We start from the raw sequence: 27,290 nt of genomic DNA, 5'->3' as shown, positions 1-27,290 counted from the left end.
GGCGCTTGGTATAAAAATGTTGATGAATAGCAAGTGTATACAGCTTTTTCTCACACAGGAATGCATGAAAGCATGAAGGCATGTAATCTAACATAACAGGTTGGTAGAAAAGAATTCCACCATCCTGAATAAAATAAATGTAATCACCCAAGGTTGAAATGGCCCACTCAAACACTTGTTCAAGTGTGTATATATATATATATATATATATATATACACACACTCAACAAAATTATAAACGCAACACTTTTGTTTTTGCCCCCATTTTTTATGAGCTGAACTCAAAGATCTAAGACTTTTTCTATGTACACAAAAGAACTATTTCTCTCAAATATTGTTCACAAATCTGTCTAAATCTGTGTAAAGCCTGGTTCACACGGGACGATTTTAAAATTGTCGGCTGATTTTCCAATCCTGAGAGACTCCACACACCGCAATAAAAAATCCCGGGTCTAACAGTTTTGGTCGTACAGCGTGTGGTGAGCAGCACACGGCAAAATCAACACATCACACACAAACCGATTTGACTCCCGAGCATTCCCAGGTCAGACGGGAAATCTCGCAAAATCCCTCGAGATCAAACGTGACTTCAGAGTAAACAATCATGGCGGACGAAGAGGATGCAGTGGCGATAGTTTGTAGTTTGTTTTTAACCGAAAAAAAAAACGTTATCAAAAGAAAAGGCGATGGTCAAAGAAGTGGAGACAACGCGAGCATGGACTATACTTGCTATACTTATCTCCGACGTCCACCGGACTTTCTGGTGCGCCGTGCCGCCGGCTGTTTTGATTTTGTTTCCCGGTGCTTTCCTCGCCGCCTCGTCACCTCGCTTTCTGATTGGCTACACGCCACAGTCCACAGGCTGCGTGCTCGTTTTGTCCCCGGGGGACACCACACACCAGGAGAAATCGGGCCAAAAAAATCCAACATGTTGGATATCCCCGATTTGAGATCGGAGTGGTCCCGACGTCCTTCCGAACAGACGAGAGCAGTTTTAACACACCACACACGGCAGGAATATCTGATCAGATTATTTTACGATAATCGGAGCATCCTTAAGATTGTCGGAAGGGGTGAATCGGGGCTAAAATTGGCCTAATTATCCTGCCGTGTGAACCAGGCTTTAGTGAGCACTTCTCCTTTCCCGAGAAAATCCATCCACCTCACAGGTGTGGCATATCAAGATGCTGATTAGACAGCAGGATTATTGCACAGGTGTGCCTTAGGCTGGCCACAATAAAAGACCACTCTAAAATGTGCGGTTTTATCACACAGCACAATGCCACAGATGTCGCAAGTTTTGAGGGAATGTGCAATTGGCATGCTGACTGCAGGAAAGTCCACCAGAGCTGTTGCCCGTGAATTGAATGTTCATTTCTCTACCATAAGCCGTCTCCAAAGGCGTTTCAGGGAATTTGGCAGTACATCCAACCGGCCTCACAACTGCAGACCACGTGTAACCACACCAGCCCAGGACCTCAATTTCTAGCATCTTCACCTCCAAGGTCGTCTGAGACCAGCCACCTGGATAGCTGCTGCAACAATCTGTTTGCATAACCAAAGAATGTCTGCACAAACTGTAAGAAACCATCTCAGGGAAGCTCATCTGCATGCTCGTCGCCCTCATCGGGGTCTCGACCTGATTGCAGTTCGTCGTAACCGACTTGAGTGGGCAAATGCTCACATTCGATGGCGTCTGGCACTTTGGAGAGGTGTTCTCTTCACGGCTTCATGTGGGTGAGAGGTTTGCTGATGTCAACGTTGTGGATCGAGTGGCCCATGGTGGCGGTGGGGTTATGGTATGGGCAGGCGTATGTTATGGACAACGAACACAGGTGCATTTTATTGATGGCATTTTGAATGCAGAGATACCGTGACGAGATCCTGAGGCCCATTGTTGTGCCATTCATCCACGACTATCACCTCATCTTGCAGCATGATAATGCACGGCCCCATGTTGCAAGGATCTGTACACAATTCCTGGAAGCTGAAAACATTCCAGTTGTTGCATGGCCAGCATACTCACGTTTATAATTTTGTTGAGTGTGTATATACTTGAACAAGTGTTTGAGTGGGCCATTTCAACCTTGGGTGATTACATTTATTTTATTCAGGATGGTGGAATTCTTTTCTACCAACCTATTACTATAGATTACATGCATTCATGCTTTCATGCATTCCTGTGCAAAGATAGAGATGAAAAGAAAAAGCTGTATACACTTGGTATTGATAACATTTTTATACCAAGCGCCAACCTCCACTATTCCTACTTTCTCATGTCTTTTTACCTTTTGTGGATGTGCACCCATTCAATGCATCGAAATCAGGTTTATTACCAAGCAAGTTTTAACCTTGGTGTATAGGGGGCATAGTAAAGAAAAAATATTTTAAAAAGAAAGTAAAGAATAAAGCAAAGTACTGCTATAGTCAAGAACACAAATACAGAATAGACAAAAAGTCTAAAAAGTCCCCCCCCCCGGAACCCCCCAATACAGTAAAACTGCACATTTTAGAGTGGTCTTTTATTGTGGCCAGCCTAAGGCACACCTGTGCAATAATCCTGCTGTCTAATCAGCATCTTGATATGCCACACCTGTGAGGTGGATGGATTTTCTCAGCAAAGAAGTGCTTTAGACGGATTTGTGAACAATATTTGAGAGAAATAGTTCTTTTGTGTACATAGAAAAAGTCTTAGATCTTGAGTTCAGCTCATAAAAAATGGGGGCAAAAACAAAAGTGTTGCGTTTATAATTTTGTTGAGTGTATGTGCAGGGGTGTGGCGCGTAAGTCAGTGTCAGTAAAATCGTTGCTTTACGGGCTTTTGAGAAAGGGGGGGGGGGGAAGCCAAAGCCATGGAGTTTTACATTTAAATAAATGACACCAATACTCTATTGTGACATCTATGTATTGAGAACCTAAGATGAAAACTAACTGGCTCGCTAAAAAGGTGTATGGAAATAATAGATGTGGTGGAATGTAACATAGTACATTTACTCAAGATCTGTACTTAAATACAAATGTTGAGGTACTTTACTTGAGTCTTTTCTTTTCATGCCACTTTCTACTTCTACTCTGCTACATTTCAGAGAGAAATATTGTTCTTTTTACACAGATTGCACACAAAACACATGTAGTTTATAAAATGTGATGTTTTATTATAAATTAAACTAGCCAGAATAACGACCTACGAGTCCAGCTGAAATTATTACACCATTACACTCACAACTGTTTGGATGGTTTCCAGTTTCTAAGGGACTGTTCGTTATTTATTTCAGGGGCCACCGGAGGAGTTTTGAGATCTTTAGTCAAAATAGACCTGACCCTCCCTTCACCAGCAATACATTTTGGATGACCCTCCAAAAAGATATGTAAAAAAGGGATGACCCTCCCCAACAATTTATTGATGCCTTCTGTACTGGTTTGCACTTGGCAAAGACATACAGATAGCCATTGTTTTTAAGCCATGGCATATGTGATTAAACCTCTGCATTCAGTAGATTTACTCACTAACATTGTTGTGGAAATACAATAAGCATGGAAACTAAATGCAAACTTTCTGCATTACTGCATTACTTCAAATACTAAGTTACTCCTCTAGTAAACTAGTATTCATATGAAATAAAACATCCAGACCATTCAGCAAAGCACACTGGGTAATAACAAATCCAACACTGGTTGCTATGGACTCGTCACTAGGCTTCCTCAGTCATTGTATATTTTAGCTGCCAAAGCTGAACATTATCCAAAACTCCATTTCTCAGACGAGCGTCAATTTGGGAGCTTGCATGCTACCACTCCTTCCTTCTCAAATGCCTTGAAAAGGCTGTCTTTATATATGTATAATATCACCGGGGCCGAAAGGATATTTGAGTCGGGTATGGCTGCAGCCTGGAGACCTCCCGTCTCATGCCCTCCCGGCTTGGTGCAGTCCGCAAGCTTTGACTTTTCAAAATAAAAGCTTGCGTCTGGTCCGTTATGTTTTCGTACGGTGTTTTGGATGTTTTTGAACTAAACAGTACGGCAATCATGCTAATTAATAAAATTATTTTTTCAGCAGATGTCTTAGTTACAACACGATGGAGCTAGCAAAGCAGTTTTGTGTTTATATGTGTGAGCGGGGTTTATTCAGTTTGGGAAATCCCACGGTCTCTAAAGCTACAGTTCAAATTGTCTGGCAGACTAAACAAGGAGGGACCCATCTGTTAGCAATAGGGGCCGAGACTGAGAGAGCTACATGGAGCTACATGGATAAATATGCACCAAACAAGCCACTTTGAAATGTTGCTGTTCTCATGAATACAAAAGTTGGGTGACCCTCCCCCCTAGACAAAATAAATTGGATGACCCTCCTATCAACAAAGAATAAAAAGACATGACCCTCCCCTATTTTCCTCCGGTGGTCCATTCCATAAATACTGAACGCTCCCTAAGTACATTTTCCTGATGATACTTACATACTTTTACTTAAGTAACATTTTCAATGCAGGACTTTTACTTCTAACAGAGTATTTTTTTCAGTGTGGTATTAGTACTGAAGTAAAGGATCTAAATACTCCTTCCACCACTGGAAATAATAGATGTGGTGGATGTTAACATTGCTTCAACACCTACGATATTATATATTTAAAAGTATAAAAACTGAGTCTATTAATTATGTCTTCACGCCATCTAAATGCTGAAGTGTCCATGTGGCTTTAGGCCAAACTAAGCGTAATCTGAAGTTAGGACAGCTTACGAACACACGGGACTGAAGACATTTTCACAGATAAAAAGAAGCAGACCTTCTGCACGGGCTCCTTAACAAATCCCACATAAACAGGTGACTGGACTTTTTAAGTTTATTTAAAGCCTTGCAGGCTTTGTCCTTGCGGATGTCTATGCAGACAGCAGCTTATAACACAGCTTCAGGGGCCAGGAAAGAAGATACCTTATATTATGTAAGCAGCATAACATTTACACAGCAGGCAGTTAAGTACACAGAGACATCCAGAGGGAGATCTTTAACCGTGGCTCAGACGGAGAGTGTACCTGACCCAATATCAATCTCCACTCTAAGTTACCTGAGGCCTCATTTATAAAACTCTGCGTATAATTCACACTAAATGTTTGCGTATGTACAAATGAGGAAATGTATGTAGCCTACGCTAAAAAAAACTGTCCAATCAGTAGGCTACAATCAAAGGAGCATCCCTGTAGTTTAGCGACAGAATCTTCATTCCAGACCTTGACTTCTCTTGTCTTCACCTTCTCCCTGTTGAGCATAGGCCTATACACAGGGGTGGGATAGATGGTGCTGTGGTCAGAAGAACCATAGTCTATATCCACGACGTTCCACTTCCGGGATTGCTCCGATGCCGCCGGAAATTCCACCGGATGTCCCTCTTTTTGGTCGGATGTCTGTTAACTTCTGCTTTCTTTGTGTTGCAATTTTAAACTCCAGTGGATTTCTGAAGACTATGGTTAACTGCTCCTCAGATCTCTGTAGGGTAAATCCAGACAGCTAGCTAGACTATCAGTCCAATCTGAGCTTTCTGTTGAACAACTAAAACAACTTTTGAACGTACACGTGTTCCACCAAAACAAGTTCCTTCCCGAGGCTATTTTGAAGCAGCACCGTGGCACCGTCCGGCGCTCAGCGCTGCCCAAGACGATTGTGATTGGTTAAAGAAATGCCAATAAACCAGAGCACGTTTCGCTTCCTGGTGGAATACGCCCGACTGTGAACGTTGTTATAGTAACCCTCCTGTGTCCTCTGTGGGTCAGGGAATGGTGTGAGGAACCAGTGCGTGCAGAAATGTTAAGTTGGTTAAAGCAGTCAATTGTTGGATCAATGACATTGAAACACAAGCACACTGCGTTCACCCACTGTGTAGGGAAACCGTATGTATAACTGGGTCATTCCAATTATGCCCAAAGCACAATGAGGGTTGTGAAATCCCCGACCTGTCTGCTAATTCTCTCTGGAATGAACGTGCTGGTTGCCAAAAACCCTAAAGTGGTCAAAACCTGTAAAGGGTGCACTCAAGTGTGCACATGCACAAGACAAAAAATAATGTTTTATGTTTAATTGTTTGTCTACTGTAGTACCTCGTGGCATGTTTTATCTCTCACAACTTATGGAGGTCATATTTTTTCAATGTGCAATGACAAGAGATACAGAATGCGATTTGTGGCATAAAATACGTCTTTTCTGTTACAGTATTTAACTTCATGTTCTTCATATTGATTTGTTACATTCTGCCCATTTACAATTTCATAACTGCCTTAAGCTACAGTTTGTTCAGACAAAGCTGTTCTGGTTTTGGCGCCTTTCTGTCCCTGTTGACTGTTAGAATGGCTTCACAGCCAATTCGGAATGACATTAAAAAGGTCTTCGAAAGGAATTTAGATTTCTGATTTCTGAAGATAAAAGGACAGGGGTGCCAAGGTTGTTGCTCTATTTCTTATCCCACATTTTGACTAGAAAAAACATTGCACTTTTACAAATCCTGCTGCAGCCCCAAATCTTCCCTTCACTTAGGAAGGGGTCTGTGTATGACTGGCCTCCAGCAGTGTTATTCTATCTTATAGATAGATAGAATACACACCTTTTCCATATATTTACTTTAATTGAAAATAAATGCAAAACACAAAAGACACTTGCTTGAGGACATTTGAAAATAAATATAGGCATCATGTTTGTGTTCTGTGAACAGACATCTTCATATTCCCCTGAAATTAAACTTGATCCCCTCAGGTAAAACTGGGTCATTACCACAATGAAGGGAGTTGAAGGGGGGCTGAATCTTGTGTTTTACTTTATGAAAAAGCAATACTTTCTTCAGTGTTATAAATATTTTCTCTGGTCCCTCCCCGTGATGAAGACAAAAATTGCAACAACCTCCATCCATATTTTTCTATTAGTCAATGCCCCGTAAGAGCATTGAATTAGTTCCACCATTTATAACTAAATGCATAAATAATTGAATAGGGTGTACATCTTAAGTCATTAACTCACCGTTCAACAGTTGCTACAGAAACGTAGATGGCGCTTACAAGGCTGTGTGCCTCCCTCAGCTGCGTAAGTCAGACCACAATGTTGTACATCTGCATCCCAAGAATTAAGCTAAGGTGAAGCAAGAAAAACCAATGACTAAAATGATCCAACTGGACTGAATCCAAACAAGGCCCCTGGCTGTGATGGCTGGACCAGACAAATGCTTAAAGATTGTGCACCCTAGTTGAAAAGTGTTATCACTCAATTGTTTTAGCTCTGCTGGACAAGAGCACTGTACCTGTATCTAGTCTGGATCAACGTTAGTACATGCATGGTTTCAAACTTTTGCAGGTGAGAATGTATCAGTGGTGGAATAAGTATTAAGAACTTTTACTCAAGAAAAAGTAGTAATACCACAGTGTGTTAGTTGCCACGCCCACCCCCAACTCCCCTGTCCCAAAATTCACAGATTTTCATCTGTGGTCATCCTAACTGTAGTCTGGATCAACGGAAGTACATTTCTAGGATAATTGCCTAAAATCCGGCATGTGATCTTCCGCTCTCTGTCTGTTGCTGTTCTTAAACTCTGTTCGCTTGGGGAAACAACAACAAACTTCGAGCTAGCAAGCTACACACTGAAAAGGTTTTGAGTAAAATTTGGATCGTGCAACAAGGCAGGCTCGCTTCTTCTGTAGACATGCCATCTTGAGTGTTCTGCAAGCAGTGTTTCAAGCAGACAATCCACTTGAGAGCCACCGAGGAGTTCTGCATGTCCTTGATCTTCCATAGTGCTAAGCAGACCAACAAGTGCTTGTACACAAAGAGCAAAGTTGTCAAGAGCATGACCATCACCAGAGCCATGATGTTCCTAAGCTCCTTCAATGCCAGATGTTTTCGTTTGCCCATAATGTTAATCAAGAGGGTTATGAACGAATGTGTGTGTATATGGTGGTCTAATTTTGTGGATCAGAGAGTTTCTGTCTGACCGTCCACAAAGAGTGTCCTCAAATGGCAACGTGTCAGAATTGACCATTTGAAACACAGGCGTGCCCCAACCTATCATCTTTATTATTTTTCGAGGTAAACCAATGAATTTAGAATCCAAGATTCAGATTTTAGCTTAATTATGTACGCTGATGACATGGTTCTCGTCAACCTCCTATGTGAAGGAGACACTGCAGTGGAAAGTGTGTATTTTAATCACAAAGACCCTCCAGATCTGGTGTCAGTCGAGTGCTCTTGAGATTAAACCAAAGAAATTGTCATATCCAACATTACATTTCAGACTTGTCGACCCCTAACAATCATAAGGCAACCTTTAGAAAATGCAGAGTTACACCTACACAGGAAGCCTAATGACTGTGGGCTGTGTCAGAATATTCATTGTTAAGACAGTGTGGGGTTGTTATATAATATTAATATAATAATATATTGGTGTAGCCAAGATGATCTCTTTGTATGATGAAATAAGTTATTTTAATGCTGAATATTTAAAAAAAAAAAAAAAAACAATATACCATTCAGGCGCAACTACTTGGATTGATAAATGCAAATGTAAAATACCCAATTCGACTGAATTAATTTTAACTTTTTCATCTGCAGTTGCAGAAATATCTGAGAAAATAACCTTGAGTTATGGAGATCAGCCTTGTACTGCACACCCAATCAACACCAGGGGGGAATAGGGTAACGGCAGCATTTTTCTTTTAACCTTGTTCGATATTTCTTTAAGATGTTGTTCCTCTATAAAGCCAATTTTACTGCAGATGCACAGCAACTCATGTTTGCATTAAAAAAAAGTATTGTCTCTGTCATGAAAAATGCTATGCATCTGCAGATTATATCTTGGCAGAAATGTTGTGGGTATTATGTGAACGTCCAATGCTTTTTTTTTGTAAATGAAACCATAACTTAAACTGCAGCAACTTCTATCTTTACCCTTACTTTCTCCCTGCTGAAAACACTTTATTGCTTTCATTACATAGCACAAAGACTTATTTCTGTTGAGAGAGAGAGTAAATGTTATTGTCCCAGAGGGGACGTTTGTCTTGGGGATAGTACTACAATGCACCAAATCTTTCTGTACCACAAATACCTTGAAAGAGGGCAGACTACACATACACTCCAAAGGTAAAACTCAAGGATTCCATTCACACAGAGGAAGAAGAGACGACATATGCTAAGAGAGGAGAGTTAATTGCAGACAACACATGATATGAATGAAGGATGGGGACCTCTGGGTGGAGAGAATTCACTGACATATTCCGAAAAAGACGATTAAGCTGTTTGAAATGAAAGTAAATATTCCACTAATATTCCCGTTTACATGTGCAGCCATGCAAAATATGATTTTTACAAAGTTTACCAGCGGTGGCGGACTTGTTGGACTGTGCGAACACACCGTCCCTCTTTCATTCCTTCAACCAGCTTTTTGAAAAGGTCGGCGTAGCGATGTGTGCACATATCCAAAAACCTGTTGATATCCAAGTCTTTGATAATGTTTAAAAGTAGCTGTGTTTCTCCTTCTTATCGGCTCTGCAGCCTTGCAAACTGTTGGCTGGTTGACTTGTTTACAGCAACCATAGTAACGCACAGAGCTGACCGTAAGCCTGCGGTTAAAAACCCTGATTGAGGCGCATATTCCGAATGCGCTGTATGCATGTCCAAAGAATGCCTCTAAAACCTGAATAATACCGGAATATCTGACGTCTTAATCGAAAAATGCTATATTCGGAATAATGCCTTATTCAGAATATCCAACCGGAATATGCTGTTTACATGACCTGTATCAAATTCGGAATATTGTCATATTTGGAATAATAGTGGAATATTGGTGTGCATGTAAATGTACTGAGTGTCATATTGTGTGCATGTAAATGTAGCCATTGGTATGTGTCTGTCTGTCTGTCATTGATTGTTAGTGTGTGTCCTCCTCTTTTCCAGTTTGTCTGGTGATTGTTTGAGTGAGTATACCTGTGCTCGCTCAGCTCCCTGGATAAAGGAGGGAGGGGACCCCACAACTTCCTCCTCTCTTCCTTGTCCTTTGTTTGCTGGCAGCAGGCTGTGCTGAGCCAAGCATGTGTTGGCAGGTATTTACTTCTTTTTCCCTTAAAAGGAGGGTGTCAATTTTAACATGTGTATTTAAACCTTTACATGAAGATAGATAGATAGATAGATAGATAGATAGATAGATAGATCTCTATCTATCTCTATCTCTGCTTTTGAAATCACCCATGAAGCCAACTGCACAAGATGTCACCAAAGTTGACAAACTCTTCCTCAGGTTAAAGCAGTATTTCCTGCCAGTTGCAGTCCTGAAGTAACACCATCCTGCACAGTATATCAAAGTGTGATGGTAACCTTAAGCAATATGCTCTGAGTCCAAACTGAGCCCTGATTAACTGCAACGGAGAAACATCATTCCAGCTAAAACGCCTGGGGGAGTTCTGTCAAGCTGCAGGGAGGAGGTGCTGAAAGAAAACACATTAAACTTTGGGATAGGAACTCATGGTGGGGTAACCTGTGGCACCTGAGACACCAAGACAGTTGTTGCACTGATGTATTAAACACCCCAGCATGATTTTCCTTCTCATTATAACAGCAATCTGAAAGAAATGTGTGAATAATGTGCAAGATAATGACATATACCGTATTTTCCGGACTATAAGTCGCACTTTTTTTCATACTTTGGCTGGTCCTGCGACTTATAGTCAGGTGCGACTTATATATCAATATATATAATTTAACATGTTTTTAAATGTTATTTCATACTGAAAACATTACCATCTACAGCCGCGAGAGGTGCTCTAGGCTTGTGACAACTATATGCTGCTCCTAAAGACAACTGAGAAAGAAAAGAAAATCTTATTCTGCAGGTAGTAAAATACGCAGGCGAAAACGGTAATCGAGCAGCACAAAGAAAGTTTGGAGTGAGAGAGAAACTTGCGAGGGACTGGCGAAAAGGTTAGTCTAACTGCAATGAAGAAAACAAAGAAAGCTAATCGGCTAATCGCGGGCTGAAAGCAAGATGGCCAGAGCTGGAGGAACGAGTCCACAGATGGGTGCTTGAACAGCGTCCTGCTGGGAGAGGCTCGTCAACGCTGCAGTTACGTCTCCACGCCCTGGTAGTTGTTCTGTGTGCTACTGTGTAGTTGAATAACTGTTAATGTGTTACGTTAACATACCGGACACCTACCGTATTCAGCCCCTTGTTCTGTGTGCTGTTGTGTAGTTGAATAACTTGCCTTTCCTGTTCTTGGTCTTGGATTTTGTGAAATAAATTTCTAAATAAATGCGACTTATAGTCCAGTGCGACTTATATATGTTTTTTTCCTCTTCATGACGCATTTTTTGACTGATGCGACTTATACTCCGGAGCGACTTATAGTCCGGAAAATACAGTACTTAATTCCACAAGCAAAAACTTGAGCGTTAACAGAGCGTTAAGCACCGACCGCCGTGGATGGCGCACGTGCTACGAGCACGCACAGAGACGTTAATGCTCAACGCATTGTTCGATGCAGTATTCTCCGAGACACCAGAGGGCGTTCAAACAAACTAATCTGTGAATAAGCAAGAAGTAGTAGAGAAGAAAGAGAGACCGGAAGTAAAGGAAAGCAGGCTGCCTGGTAACAGTAGTAAACACATCCATGTTAAAACACAGACGTACCACGAAACATTACAATTATCCACTCTAATCATTAACTTGACTGTTGGTTATCTACAAATCAAAATGACTGTCTGCCTGTAACACTGTTAAGAACACTTTCCATGAAGCCGTTTTTTTTTAGCTTTGACAAAACGATCTCCACACTCTCCAGCCAAATCTTTCTTCTTTTCCCAGTGTGGTGTCTCTCTCTGACCACTATTTAAGGCTGTTTGACTCCCTGTGGTCTGTACATCAAGAATAACACAGATGTTTGTACAGACGAACCTGCTCTTCCCAGCCAAGCACAACCACGTGCCGCGACAGCTTGCGGAGCCTTTGCGCTCGAAACGACAATGGAACACCACGGCTACCATAAATATAGTGATGAAACAGGTGTGCGTGGTCTCACCCATTTATCTCCAGAATTAAAGCAGCTGTAGTGACTTTGCGAAGCTTTGTGAAGCCCGAAACCCGCTCAGTGCTGCTTGCAGCTCTATTATTTGGTTGTAGTTCCTTAATTTACTGAGAAATTCTAAAACTCTCGAGCACAAAAGGAACATATTAGCTTAAAAAATGTATCACTCTCTAAGGCTTTAGGGGTTTTGTTTTCTGTTTCACACAGCAAGACATAAGTAGTTCTATTACTGCAAAAATAATATTAAACTAATTAACTCTCTTAGAAAGCTAGAAATTTGCATACTGAATCAGCTTTGTTTTTCAGCTACAGCAAGTGACTTTTACTGAAATGGAGCATAATGAAATGAATTTGACTCTCAGCGGAGACAGCCTTAGGACAGTAGTTTCTTACTCATAGTGGATTGTAGCCTACTGCACGGTAAATCACTATGGCAGCTAAATGTTGTCCATAGATGATGATGATTATGATTTCTTATTTACATTATCCAATATGTCTTTTTTTTTTCTGGCTCTCTGTATTCTCTACAGAAAAAAACGCCTGCATTACTGTGCTTTCAAAAAACAAAAATCAATGAATGTGCATATACTGTTATCTGCTACACCTCAGCTCCCCTTTCTCTTTATTACAAATCTGTAGCGAGTAATCAGTAAACATGAGGCCTGATGGAATGCATACATATGCATAAAATATATATATATATATATATATATATATATATATATATATATATATATATATATATATATATATATAAAAAAAAAGACAATCTTTTGGGGCTTTTCCCTTTATTCAATAGTGATGTTCTTCAAAATGTGACATTGTCAGCGTGTTTATTGTTGTTGTTGTTTTTTCCCGGAGCGACCGGAGTTTGAGAACGGCATCACACAGAGAGAGGAAGGCGAGGGACAACACACGGTAGAGCCACGCGTGGGGTATCAGGCAATTATCCTGGAAATGTACTTCCTTTTATCCGGACTAGGGCACATGTAATTGAGTTGGGAATACTTGATTGATCAAGTCACCAAACTGTTTTCTTCATTGCAAAAGTCTTGTGTTGTGCATCACAGTGGCCTGACAGGTGATGAAAGAGAACACTTAGGAATAATTACTAGAATACAATCATTGTATTCTGGCATTTGTCAGACATCTATTGTATTTCTACAGTTTGCACATAATGCTCTCACGTAGATCCAAAAAAGGCACTTAATAGCTCTAACTTGTGCCTGACATGTCCTTTGATTTATTTAGCTCTTGACATTTAAAGTGCTTAATCTGTCCCCCTTTATTAAATACTCTATAATGTGAAACACTTTGGAACACGTTGGCTTTGAGTTCTTTATGTGCAATGTGCACATGGTCAGCTTGGAGCTAAATGGAACATATAAGCTGTTTGCATTGAAGGCACTGAAGGCAAGGCAGCTCATTCTAGCTTGATTACGCTTAATGTGTACTGTAAGACGTGTACTGCAGCATTAATTTATGTAAGTGTTTGGAGCCTCAATGTAAGCGTATGTAGCAGCTGTTCGTGTAGCCTGTCTGTGCCATTATGTTATATAATTCTAATGCTATTTGTTACACCTATTTACAGTACATCTGTTGCGAAAAAGGGCACTTTATACATTTGTGAACAACACCAGATGGAACTTGTGTGTTGTGAAAGAGCGTACTGTCTGTGAATACCGATCTTGCTTTCCCAACTCTATAAAGGTAGTCAAACATTAGTTGTCCATCTTATTATCTGATAAGGTGAGGTCAGTGCTAACTTTGTAGATTCCTTATTACAACATTACATTATTACAGCAAGTCAAATCAAAAGTAGACGTAGGGTTGGAATTACCACCACCATACAAATTTAGTAGATTGCATTATCACTGCTCTAAATATTTGGGGTTTAAAGCTCCTTGCAGTGCCACAGGTCATCAGTGGATCGCTCTTGAACAGCAGAGATAGTATGTTTGGCAGCTGACCCAGCACTTGCAACAGCTCCCGGCTGGCACAGGACTCCCGGGTAGGGTGACCAGATTTCCCGGAACTAAAACCGGGACACTTTGCGCGCGACCGTAGTGCTCGTGCACGGTCAGATAGACAGACAGATTAGACATAATTTTGCCAACAGCACACGTAGGCCTACTGCTCACAACATAATGGGGTATCTCAGTTAATATTCATGAATTTTCTTGGTATGTAGCCTACATATCTAAGAAATAATATTAAGACATTGAGTGTGTTTTGTGTGGGACCAACTTTATTTTTCAGAACTAAAGCATTCTTTTGGAAAATGCACCCACTGAACTTGTGAAAAACTTTGTGAAAAGGTAGTTTTCATTGCATGGCACTAAACAAATTATTTGGAACTGCTCCCACAGGCTTGAACTAAAGTTATGGTAACACTTCATGGTAAGGGGAAAGGAATTATGAATTCATGCATGAATTAATTCATGATTTGTGCATTACTTCATTCCTTTTATATCTTGTGAATCATCAGGAATTGACATGAGTTCATAGCCTCTCATTCATGACCTCATGCATGAACAACACATCAACTAAAGCATTAGGTAAGGTGGGTAGCCTACATCATTATGCACAAGTTGTGTTCAAATCAGAATTTACGTACGTCGCCAAATTCATTTCCTTGTTTCTGATATGAAGATGAGACGTGTGTGACTTGAACATCTCACATTTACCAACAAAACGTACAGCAAAAGACCCTGCAAAACATTTCACACCATCCTACCAACCTGTATACATTTTAACATTAAGTACATGGTAACGTTTTTTCACTCTAAAGTCGCTGAAAGCTGCTGCTGTTTCAATCCTGTCGGCTCTCTGCAGCGGGCAGGGCAATCTCAAAAAAAGGCCGCGAAATCCTGGAGGGATTGGTTAAAACGAGAAAGATAAGAAGAGGCATTGCAACAATGTTTACACATACACATTGTAACAATGGCTGCACAGATTATGCAGACGCAGACCGCTACGATTGACTGACACACACATATTGTTAAAATCATACCCTGGATGCTTTATTAGTCTTTCTACATGGGTTTAGTTAACGATCAGGCTATAATAAGACCATGTCGGCTATGTAATCACTGACAACCGGGACAATTTCATAGTGGTTGGTGTAAACCGGGACATTTTAGCGTCCCGACAGGCTTTTGTCGGGACTCGACTCAACTCAAAATCAGGACTGTCCCGGTCAAACCGGCCTGGTCACCCTACTCCCAGGGCAAGCCCGGAACTGCCACAGTGTTACCCTGAGGCGGATGGCATAACCACAACTCTGGGGTAACGTATTTTAGGTAAATGTTATTTTTTATCTTTTAAGTAATTCATCATTCCACACACAATAATAATGTTCACATGCTGAGGTAATTCATGAGCTTCTATCAAAAGTGAGCCTAACCGAATCCAAGGATGAAATGATTAGTGGCTGTTATTCAAACATAACACTCTCTCATTGGTAATTCAGTTTATTAACACCATTGTTACAGACCCATCATTCTGAATGGAGTTTCACTTAGCAGCACATATTGATGTCTGCCACACAGATAATTACAAGTTCAGTTTGTCAACATGTAAACTTTCGGGACTGGACGAGTGCAGACTGCTGTGGAAAGTATTGAATGTACTTGAAAAGCTAAATGAGTGAGCTGGCAGCATTCTCCGCATGGGAACACAACACTGCTGGTAAGCAAAAAGGCTTCCTCTTCTCCAATTGTACTTTGATGGTGGGCAACTTGAAAAGGCTCAAAGTACTCATTACCTCATCCAATCTCGCCACTTCAACAGCCAAGCCCTAAATCATGTATTGTCAGTACGAGGTGTACACACACCAATCTCTTTTATTCTGATGAATGGACAGGTTGTTCTGCAACAAAACAACTACAATTGATGTAAACCTGGAGCAGGAGACTCAATTAATTCCAAATGTTCACTGTTTCTCTCAGAATATGATTTGCTTGTTAATGTATCATAGAGTAAACATAAAAAAATCTATATAAATACGTATTACAGATGTAAAGGGATTGTATGAAATCATACACATAAATAAGTTGTGAAGTTGCTGATGGAAAACTAACATCTTTGTGATTGTGAGTTTCTGTATTTTATGGTTTAGTTTTGAAAATATGAGTATAGCTGCACCACACGAGAGGTTTATGTTTTCAGTGTTTTCAGTACAACATTAGAATCTGTTTCACATGGTTTAATTGTCCCAGACTAGGATTAATGTGAGCTTGTCCAACAGGCTAACAGGCACCTTATCTATCGCCAACCAGGGGCCGGTTTCACAAAAGCAGAATATATAAATCCAGGATAACTGATAAAGCGAGGCTTGAACTAGTCTAATCTGAGCTTCCTGGCTTGGTGCGTTTCACAAAGGCCAAGCCAGGCTGAGGAGGAGCGACTAGGTTGAGCCAGGCTGAAGTAATTCAGATAGATGCGCGTCCACGGCTTTCCTCAAAAGACCGCGAGGTCGATCACAGATTTACTGATGCCAAAATGGAGAATACACATTGTACATACTTTATACAGAGTGAGCAGCAGCTTCTTGTGGAAGTATGATGACGTGAAACACATTATTTGTATAAAAAGGAAAAAAAAACACGGCCGCTGTAATGAAACAGAGAAAGCGTAGCAGACGATCACGGACCGACTGAATGACTGAAACGTAAGCAGCCTAAACATATACATTAACTGATCACTGCTCTGAATTGAAACCATCATAATCATACCATTCAAGGATTAGGCTACTAATCATTTGCACAAATTAACAGTTGTACTCTTTGCCTTGAAAGTAAGCAGAAGATAATGTTACTCAGGAAATTTACCACGAAGATCAATTTTCTACAACGCTAGAGTATGATGCATAAATATCTTTCGCTCTGTTCCTCCCTCTCTCTCATGGGCTACAATATAAATTTCCTAAGTTTCCATATTAACTTCCACTGCTCGCTTTTAATGCAAAGTGTACAACTGTTCATTTTTGCAGATGACAAGGGACTCAGTGAATGGTTTCAGTTAAGAGCAGTAGTTCATTAATGTATATTTTTAGACTATCATTCAGTCGGTGCGCTATTATCTGCCACGCTTTTTCTCGCGTTTTTTTTATTTTTTTTTATAGAGGACGAGTTTCCTTCTCTACATATTATATGCCTTGCTCCCTTGTGGACATAGAAAATAAAGACACTGAAGAAATTGGACTCTAAAATCTAGAAACTATAAAGATAATTAAGTGATAAATTCCATGCACACTGTAAACATGAATGGAACAGAGTATATTCATCAGTTATTTCCCCCCAGCTAAAAATAAGGTCAAAAACCATTGAGGTGTCCTCTCCCTGTTGTAACATGAATGTACAGTAGCCTACATAACTAGATAGTTACTGGTCCAGTGAACTAAGACTATAATTTGGGAGGACTGTACAATTAGGATATGTTCTTTAAATTGTACAATCCTCCCAAATTATAGTCCCAGTTTACTGGACAACACAATTTGTGTGCTAAGAATGCCAAATACACTGCACATGGAAGTGGAACAAACATGATCCTTATTGTTAAAGAATTAAAAAAAAATGAATCAACTAAAATAATTCAAGGTGCATTGGTCAACTATAGAAACATTGTATGTATTGCCCTTAGTAACAGACTTCATTTAAAACACATTTGAAATGTTATCAGCCTTTTCTAATTATCTCAACAACTGCCATCATATATTCATCAAACTTCTAACAGCGATATGAACAGCAGTCTTCATACAGCAATATAACAGTAACGATGACTGTAACATGAATAATTATTAAAAAAAATAATGGTACTTAAAGGAACAGCAATATGCACCTGTTGTATTTTAATCCAGGCTGATAACAATAGGGTAAAACTACTGTTGGGTGATCAGAAAAGGCTCCAGGATTAAATAAATCCTGGCTGTTAGCCTGGTCGGGAGCAGGCTAGCTGTACAGAATAAATCTCCATGGTGATTTATGTGCCTCCACTTTCGTGAAACCGAGTCAAGGCTTAAATCATCCAGGATAACTGATAAATCCCAGCTTAATCCCTTATCTTGGTTTTGTGAAACAGGCCCCAGGTATCCTTGTATTTATTTATTTCATGCCCATCCCAAAAAACAATATATACCTAGTTTTGGGGATTTGACGCACCCAGAAGTGAGGTACATCCAGAAGTATTCTTGCAGGGTCTGGCTACACCACAGATACATTCTGGGATAAAAGAAAAAAACACTGTGTACATAGTGTATCGCCCTGTGTACTTTGTCCATAGCAATCCCATCAATCCAAATTTTCTTCAAAACTGTGGCTTGATAGCTCCTGATATGTTGTTTTCCAAAGCGAAGGGTGTTTGAGAACAGCAACACAAAGCGAGCAGAAGGTGAGGGACATCCAGCAAAGCAATTATCCTGGAACTCTACTTAAGTTGATCCATACTAATCCAGAAGTGATACACCTCATTCTTTCTCCCATTGGTTTAAACCAACTACGTCTACAGTACTACTTTCCATGTGTTGCTCCCATGTAGAAGGGCTGTGGGGAGGGGGGCTTTTACACCATACTACATTGTAGCATAAACTCTTATTTTAGGATCTCATCAACACATTATTCAGAGTATTTGCCTACTATACATTGTATCTGTAGCAGGCTGCTGGTTTTGTTTACTGTTGCTCAAGAAATAAAGTGGCGGAGAAGAGCTGCAATATTAGTTCTTTATTGAATGCCTGTGCCTTAAAGTAATGTCAAACCTTCAGTTGTTGCGACTGCAGTGGTCTACTCACTGAACATTAGCAGCATTACATGCAACTACATCACATCAGATGTTCTAATGGCAACGGCCGTAGGGTTATTTAAGGCTAAGCCTATAAGCTATTTCCACAATGCCACTACATGGCAAAAAATATTTCAATCAATGTAATTGTAACGTGTTTTTTTTTTGCTCTTTGTGATCGCTTTGCATCTTTTTGTGGTCGTTTGTGAGATACATCTATATTATTATTATTATTATTATTATTATTATAACATTATTATATTATAGATAGATAGATAGACTTTATTAATCCCAAATTGGGAAATTACTCTGTTTATTATTTATGATACTTACAGACCACATAAGTTCTGCTAGACTAGATGTTAGTAATAATATTAATACTGGTATTCCATTAAGGTTTTCTCGACCAATATATTAAGGTGGAAAAGGAAGAAAAAAAATGTATTAAAAAAAATGGAGAAACCAGTATTCATGCCTGTTGTCTTGTGCTGTTGAGTATACCTGCTTTTACAGACTATTACAGACTGGAGGACTAAACCGCAAATGAGACACAGTTAGTGAATGTCAATCTGATGTGTTGAGCAGGACAGACTGGCTTACCGTGAGATTTGGGTCTGTTGTGTCCTCTCCGGGAACCATCACCTTATCGTGGTGGAGAGGTTTGTGTGTCCCTATGAACCTGAGGGCTGTGTTGTCTGGAACTTTGTGCTCCTGGTAGGGTCTCCCAAGGCAAAGTGGTCTCAGGTGAGGGGCCAGACAAAGAATGGTTCAAAAACTCTGAAAAAACGAGGTAGAGATAGAGTGACCCTGCCCGGAGGAAGCCCGGGGCCCCCGTCTGGAGCCAGGCCCAGATGGAGGGCCCGTCAACGAGCGCCTGGTGGCCGGGTTTGCCACGGAGCCCGGCCGGGCACAGCCCAAAAAAGCTACGTGGCACCTCTCTCTCCAACCCATGGGCCCACCACCTGTGGGAGGAACCGCTGGGGTCGGGTGCGCTGCCACATGGGTGGCAGTGAAGGTCAGGGGCCTCGACGGACCAGACCCGGGCAGCAGACTTTGGCTCTGGGGACGTGGAACGTCACCTCTCTGTGGGGGAAGGAGCCGGAACTTGTGCGGGAGGTGGAGCGCTACCAGTTGGATCTGGTGGGGCTTACCTCTATGCACAGTCTCGGTTCTGGAACCATACTCCTGGATAGGGGTTGGACTCTTTTCTTCTCTGGAGTTGCCCAGGGTGTGAGGCGCCAGGCGGGTGTGGGGATACTCACAAGCCCCCGGCTGAGCGCCGCTACGTTGGAGTTTACCCCGGTGGACGAGAGGGTCGCCTCCCTACGCCTGCGGGTTGTGGGGGGGAAAACTCTGACTGTTGTTTGTGCGTATGCACCAAACAAGAGCTCGGAGTATTCGGCCTTCTTGGAGACCTTGAATGGAGTCCTGTATGGGGCTCCAGTGGGGGACTCCATAGTTCTGCTGGGGGACTTCAACGCGCACGTGGGCAATGATGGAGACACATGGAGAGGCATGATTGGGAGGAACAGCCTCCCTGGTCTAAACCAGAGTGGTTGTTTGTTGTTGGACTTCTGTACTAGTCATGGATTGTCTATAACGAACACCATGTTCGAACATAGGGATGCTCATAAGTGTACTTGGTACCAGAGCACCCTAGGCCAAAGGTCAATGATCGATTTTATAATCGTTTCATCTGATCTGAGGCCGTATGTTTTGGACACTCGGGTGAAGAGAGGGGCAGAGCTGTCAACTGATCATCATCTGGTGGTGAGTTGGGTCAGGGGGTGGGGGAAGACTCTGGACGGACCTGGTAAGCCCAAACTGGTAGTGCAGGTAAATTGGGAACGTCTGTTTGTAGTATTTATGGACAGGATATCGAGGCGTGGTCGGGGTGGAGAGGGGTTGCAGTTTGGTGAGCTGGGGATCTCATCGCTGCTTTTTGCAGATGATGTGGTCCTGATGGCATCATCCGCCTGTGACCTTCAGCACTCACTGGATCGGTTCGCAGCCGAGTGTGAAGCGGCTGGGATGAGGATCAGCACCTCTAAATCTGAGGCCATGATTCTCAGCAGGAAACCGATGGAGTGCCTTCTCCAGGTAGGGAATGAGTCCTTACCCCAAGTGAAGGAGTTCAAGTACCTTGTGGTCTTGTTCGCGAGTGAGGGGACAACGGAGCGCGAGATTGGTCGGAGAATCGGCGCAGCGGGTGTGGTATTACATTCAATTTATCGCACCGTTGTGACGAAAAGAGAGCTGAGCCAGAAGGCAAAGCTCTCAATCTACCGGTCAGTTTTCGTTCCTACCCTCACCTATGGTCATGAAGGCTGGGTCATGACCGAAAGAACGAGATCCAGGGTACAAGCGGCCGAAATGGGTTTCCTCAGGAGGGTGGCTGGCGTCTCCCTTAGAGATAGGGTGAGAAGCTCAGTCATCCGTGAGGCGCTCGGAGTAGAGACGCTGCTCCTTCGCGTCAAAAGGAGCCAGTTGAGGTGGTTCGGGCATCTGGTAAGGATGCCCCCTGGGCGCCTCCCTAGAGAAGTGTTCCAGGCACATCCAGCTGGGAGGAGGCCTTGGGGAAGACCCAGGACTAGGTGGAGGGATTATATCTCCAAACTGGCCTGGGAACGCCTCGGGATCCCCCAGTCGGAGCTGGTTAATGTGGCTCGGGAAAGGGAAGTTTGGGTTCCCCTGCTGGAGCTGCTCCCCCCGCGACCCGATACCGGATAAGCGGACGAAGATGGATGGATGGTGTAGTATCCTTGAAGAAGACTGAGGACCGTAGCTGAGGAAGGCTCATTAAACTTGTCGTCCCTTCCTGGGAATCTATCCACCAGCTTGGATGGGTACGTGGGACTAAATTAGATGCCGGGTCTGTAAATCTTTTTTATTTTATTTGATTTGACTGGCATTTTCCCTGCTTCTCTCAATTGTGCTGTTGTCTCACCTGTGTGTGTGTCAGTGTCTGTGTCTGTGTGTGTCTGTGTGTCTGTGTCTGTGTCAGTCTGTGTGTCTGTCTTATCTTGTTGTGTATTATTATTTCCATTCATGCTTTGTTTTAATGTACATGCAGTATTTTGTTTTATGTGAAGCTGTGACGGGGCGCATGACCTGCTCACGACTACTCTTCGACATCTACCCTTAACAGAAGCACTTTGGGTTTACATGTAATGAAAAGTGCTATATAAATAAAATTGACATTGACATAAACTTTCCCATGTTGCCTTGAAGTAAAAAAAGTGAAGTTGTCTTAGATAGATAAGCCTTAGATAGAAATGATCATTTTGTGATCATTGCTTTTATTTCATATTTTGTTATTAGTACATTTTCATCACTATTATGTAGTCATATTATTTTCTGTATGTTAATTTTGTTTTCTTTATAATCTTGTAAAGTTTTAACATTATTTAGTTGGAGGTTTCAAATTAGTGCTGGGCGATATAGGTGGAACTCAAAAATCACGATATGTTTTACCAAATACCTCAATATCGATATTGCAACGATATTAAAGGGTGGACTATTATTGCTTTCACAAAATATTTACACAATACATTTTAATAAATAATCATCAATAATGTGGATATAATGACGCATGCAAATATTAGAACAGCTGGTAAGTTCAGCAAAATATCACAAAACATCACTTAACTGTAATGCACCCTTTAAAAACCAGGAAAAGACTAAACTTATGCCATTTCACGATATAACGATACTCAAAACCTCAGACAATATCTAGTCTTGTGTAACAGTATCGATATCTTATATCGATATAAGATCGATATATTGCCCAACCCTACTTAAAATAAACCTCCTGTACATTACGTTATGTTTGTTTTGGTGAAATTCTGCAGAATAAAAACTAAACTAAAACTAAGATATGAATGTTACAGTGGAGAGTAACGTGTAGCCCTGTACAGAGCTTTTGTTCATCTCCAGAGTAACCCATGACCAAACTATCAACAGCATGAGAATGGCTGCAGGAGGAACTGGGAGCTTTGCAGCTAAATTAACCAGAAGGGTAAATCCCATTTTAATATGGTGATGCCAGACCAAAGTTTTTACATAATTCATCCCATCCCATGGCAGCGTTGGCGACAAGCCAGATCATGCAGTTGCTGATTGAGGGGGCGATTGGCAGGGAAATCCAGGATTAGCTGCATTTCTGGGAGGCTGCACAGTGGGTGCTGGTTGAGTGGGCGATGAAAGGGAATTGGATGTTGAGTCAGTGATTGCTGGGTGAGTCATTAACTTTGGGAAACATCTGCATCCAGCTCTGCAGGTGGAACGTTTGCTTTGCTGCCATCTGCGTGGTATAAGTTTGTGTTGTGTTGGCAATATGGGAAGTAGAGAAGTAATTGAATGTGTGCTATTTAATGTGAAAGTTAAAAAAAGTATCTAATATTTCATCATATGATTGGAGGTCAAATATATAAGCATAAAGCTTTAATAATACAGTTGGTTCAAAATATTCCACTTAATGTATTACTTATTTAGCAATTAAGTAAAGTTTTCAACATTAATTTCCATCACAAAGATACAAAAAAAATAGATTTTGGGGGATGGGAGAATGCGACAGCCCCAGCGCCCTTTGCCTTGGTTCCTTGTAGTGTAGTGTGTATGTCATACCTGCCAACATTTGGTTTTCAAATAGTACGATATTTCAATATTTATATAGTTTCGATATTTGTGTGGGGGCATGACGCGACCGGCTTGCATCATGTTTTCTGCCTCTATCTGTCCTTTCATGATGAAGGATGAAATCGCCTGTGTGCCCTTATCTGCCTCTTCTCTGGAGGTTGTCGATATGACTAGGTAAGATGCATGTAAATTGTTGCGCCCAACACTGTTGAAATTTACAGCTATATTTCGATTTCTTTGCGGGAACACCGCCTTCACCTGCCATTTTTATCGGCTTGCTTTTGGTTCTGAACGTTCCGCGAAGCTTGAACTGCGCAACTGGGTTATAGGTTACCTGGCAACTGGTCAACATTAGACAAACCTATTGGTCCAGTTATTTATAAAAGAGTTTGGGCCATGCAAATTACGGGAATTTCCCGGGAGAAATAACAAACTGGGAGGGGTCCGGGAGATATGGCTAAAAAACGGGAGAAACCCAGGAAAAATGGGAGTGTTGGCAGGTATGGTGTATGTGTTGCAGGTCCTCGGCTGGGTTCTGGGCTCTCGAAAGCTTTTTGTAACTCTGAGGACCAATGATATTTGTCGAAAGTTTCTGAGGAGCTAAACAATGGTAGAAACATTCCTACAAAAATGCATTCTTTGTTGCGGACAAGGCATAGTCCGGACACACTCTGCCTTTCCCTACCACACAGCCCAAATAAGTAACAGTAGCTAACAGTTAAACGTGCGTGAGCCAAGCGGTCAAACAACTCTTCAACGCGGTCAAGTTGGACTTTCCAATTAGCCGAGTGGAAGACTGCATTATTCAGACACACAGAACAAATTTCCAGATTTCCAACAACAATGTTCATTAGACGTTGAAAGGTTGACGGTGCGTTCCACAAACCAAATGGCATCACTCTGAATATAACCCTCATAATAATAATGAGCGTCTATCATGCTCTTTTAGATAACATGACATACCAGTAGCCTGTCAGCAGGTCGAACTTGTTGAAAAACTTACTAGACCACTTGGTCACCGCAATCTTCAATACCAGGAGGTAGAAAAGAGTCCTCCTCAGCCTCAAGCACAGGCAGGCCATCTGAACCATGGCCGTAGCTGCCAAAAGCTCCTCACCAGAAAATGATTAGTTCGGTAAGCTGGTAGTTGAGACACAAACGCATTAGGTTGGAGCCTGACGAAATGGTGTTTTCATGGTACGAGATCACGCGAGTTCCGTGTGAAAGAGTGAAGCTCTCAAAAGCGGAGCGTCTTGCCTGCCTGACTCACAGATTTTATTGTCTCTACTGTACAAGTACTTGAAAGAACAGTCACATGTTTATTAAGCTAGTATCTACCTTCCACTCCAAGCACTCCTGGCTTTAAACTCCATGCCTTCTCTCTTCTGGCGTTGTCCTCTATGATTGGCCGGGGCTCGCACGAGGTAACGGAACCTAATTTGTTCAGGTCCTATCCCCTGACCAACCGTCCTATCCTAACCTTAACTACTCAAGTTCAATGCCTAACCTCAACCAATCGGGCTGCTTCATATGGCGGATCTTGCCAAGAAACCAGGTGGGATCTATAATAACGCAGAGGAGACGTATACGATATTGGGGGGTGTCTTTTAGTAAATTCACTGGATACTCCCGCTGTTCCACTTCCTGCCCAGCTGTCGGAACGCCCCGTGCTACGGCGTGACGCGGCTGGTGGACTATCAAGCATTGACTTGAACGGCTGTGATTGCTGGCGGGGGTCATGGTACCTCCGGAACGCAGCGCAGAAAGCCTGGTGGAGAAATGGGGTAAGAGTAAGTACTGTTTATTGTGTTCTGTCCGAATATTTGAACAAATTGATGCTTTGGCAACATTGTTTTTTTAAGATTATTTTTGGGGGCTTCTTCCCTTTATTATTCAGTGACAGTGGATAGACAGGAAAGGGGGAGAGAGTGATGGGGGACGACACGCAGCAAAGGGCAGCAGGTCGGATTCGAACCCGCGCTGCTGCAGGACTCAGCCTACATGGGGCGCACGCTCTTACTGGGTGAGCTAGTGGCCGCCCCGCTTTGGCAACATTGTTATTGGAACTTTCATGCCCCATTCATGCCCCTTTGAATTGAATTTCATTGAGAAATAAATAAATCAAACAGACATGACAGTCTGTGTGGCTCGGGAAAGGGAAGTTTGGAGTCCCCTGCTGGAGCTGCTGCCCCCGTGACCTGATCCCGGATAATCTGATGACGATGGATGGATAGATGGATGGATGGATGGAGACTCGACAGTCTTTCGGAGTGAACTTCATTAAAAACACATCAATAAGCCACACAGTTGCACTGGGTGACACCTAAATCATGAACACACACTGTATTTTATTTTGTCTCAATTTTACATTACACTGTCCTGATCCTCGCTACTACAGTATATGCCCTGATCAAATTCTTAATAAAACTGAAAGTCATGGTTCAAGAATGTCTATAACCAACACTTAAATTATTGAAATGATTAAAATGAAATGAAGGAGCTGGGAATCAAACCAACAGCAGCCATCGCATCCTAAAATATGACGTGGTGATGATTCTGCTCACGGCCCCAGAAACGCTTGCTGCAGCTTTGCACTAAGTGAAAATAGGGGGTTGTCTTTAAACCGCTCCAACATGTCCCTGAGTGGAGTGAAACGTGATTCCTATGATGAGGTTTTTATTTACAAGCGGAAGGAATAATCTGCCTCTCCTGTTGTGTCATGCCAGGCTGCAAATAATCTGTGTGTGTGTGTGTGTGTGTGTGTGTGTGTGTGTGTGTGTGTGTGTGTGTGTGTGTGTAGGTAGGGGGGTGTTTTCCCCCTGAAGCATGTAGGCTACAGATGTTCAGCCTCCTCTCTCTCCCCCTCCCTCCCTTTCTCTCTCTCTCTCTCTCTCTCTCTCTCGTAAGGATAAGTGCAAACAGTGTACAGCATCGCACACACAAACACATTCCTCTCCTGCAGCTGTCGCGCGGCAGAGAGCCTGATGCCATGACCGAGGACACATCCATCCTCTGCTGAGAACTATGCGCTGCCGGCTGAGCCCTGCTGGAATGAACCGACTGAGAGGGGCTTTCAAGGGACTCACCTGTGGATTTGCACCGTCAATATGCCTTATTTGACCAAACCTCTGATATTACTTCTATGCCTGGTCGTTAGCGGGGAATGCCGTAAGCACGGCCACCGGGTGCGGAGATGGACCGGCACCGTGGAGACCCAAAAGCATGGCACGTAAGTGAAAAGAAATACCTAAACACATGTAGATGAGATTTATCCAAATATCCAGCTGATAAAAATAAATAGTTTCAATTTCATTGTCATTAGCTCACTAAATGTATCACATTACTGGTTAATGTAGACCTTCTTTAACTGGGGTCTATGCAATGATGGCTTTAAGATGCTCCCCTAATTACAAATATAATTAAAACATTAACAATTACCAAAGGAAACAGAAGTCAATAGAAGTCTCATATTGAGCCAAATTACCTGCAGATGGTTGTTTATTTACTTTTTAGGGAGCCTATTGTAACATCTGGCCAGAGACTGCAGATGAAAACTAGCCTTTTGGCTAAATCTGGCATATTTACTGAAATGTTTATTCATATGCACTGTCCCTGTCAAATAAAAAATAAAGAAAGGAAAAGAACAGATGCATTATGTAGGTGAAATGTAGTCTAGGTTTTATCGATATGGTATAAAGCAAAGTTTGAAATGTAACTTTCCTGACATTCTTTTAATTTTTCTGAGTATTATTTCACTGTAGGGGTAAAATAATGTTTTTCTTTACTGGTTTGGTAAAAAGTGACAGGAGAAGTCTGAGCTTTGTGCACTGCAT

The 27,290-nt window shown here is 41.9% G+C and overlaps 1 protein-coding gene and 1 long non-coding RNA gene across 4 annotated transcripts in view; one reads left to right on the top strand and one right to left on the bottom strand.

Annotated features, from left to right (window-relative positions):
- Nucleotides 1-27,290, top strand: part of gabrr2a (gamma-aminobutyric acid type A receptor subunit rho2a) — a 94,108-nt gene that overhangs the window by 8,202 nt on the left and 58,616 nt on the right. For 2 of the 3 annotated variants that reach the window (XR_004895796.1, XM_031321460.2), the window contains exon 1: nucleotides 26,370-26,686. Coding sequence is in view for 2 of the 3 variants with exons in the window: in XM_031321460.2 (XP_031177320.1) it covers nucleotides 26,565-26,686 (122 nt within the window). In the remaining variant the exon portion in view is untranslated. Of the gene's footprint in view, nucleotides 1-26,369; nucleotides 26,687-27,290 lie in introns of those variants that run through there. The other variant, XM_035994993.1, reaches the window with a different exon arrangement.
- LOC116065820 lies at nucleotides 1,639-18,257 on the bottom strand. Its single transcript, XR_004108822.1, has 4 exons — nucleotides 18,247-18,257; nucleotides 15,257-15,260; nucleotides 11,906-11,909; nucleotides 1,639-1,717 (listed from the first exon to the last, which is right to left on the bottom strand). It is a non-coding gene; the product is annotated as an uncharacterized LOC116065820 (long non-coding RNA).

This window comes from Sander lucioperca, chromosome 18 (assembly GCF_008315115.2).
Source record: "Sander lucioperca isolate FBNREF2018 chromosome 18, SLUC_FBN_1.2, whole genome shotgun sequence".
NCBI classification, from domain to species: Eukaryota; Metazoa; Chordata; class Actinopteri; order Perciformes; family Percidae; genus Sander; species Sander lucioperca.
This window is presented reverse-complemented; position numbering and strand designations above follow the sequence as displayed.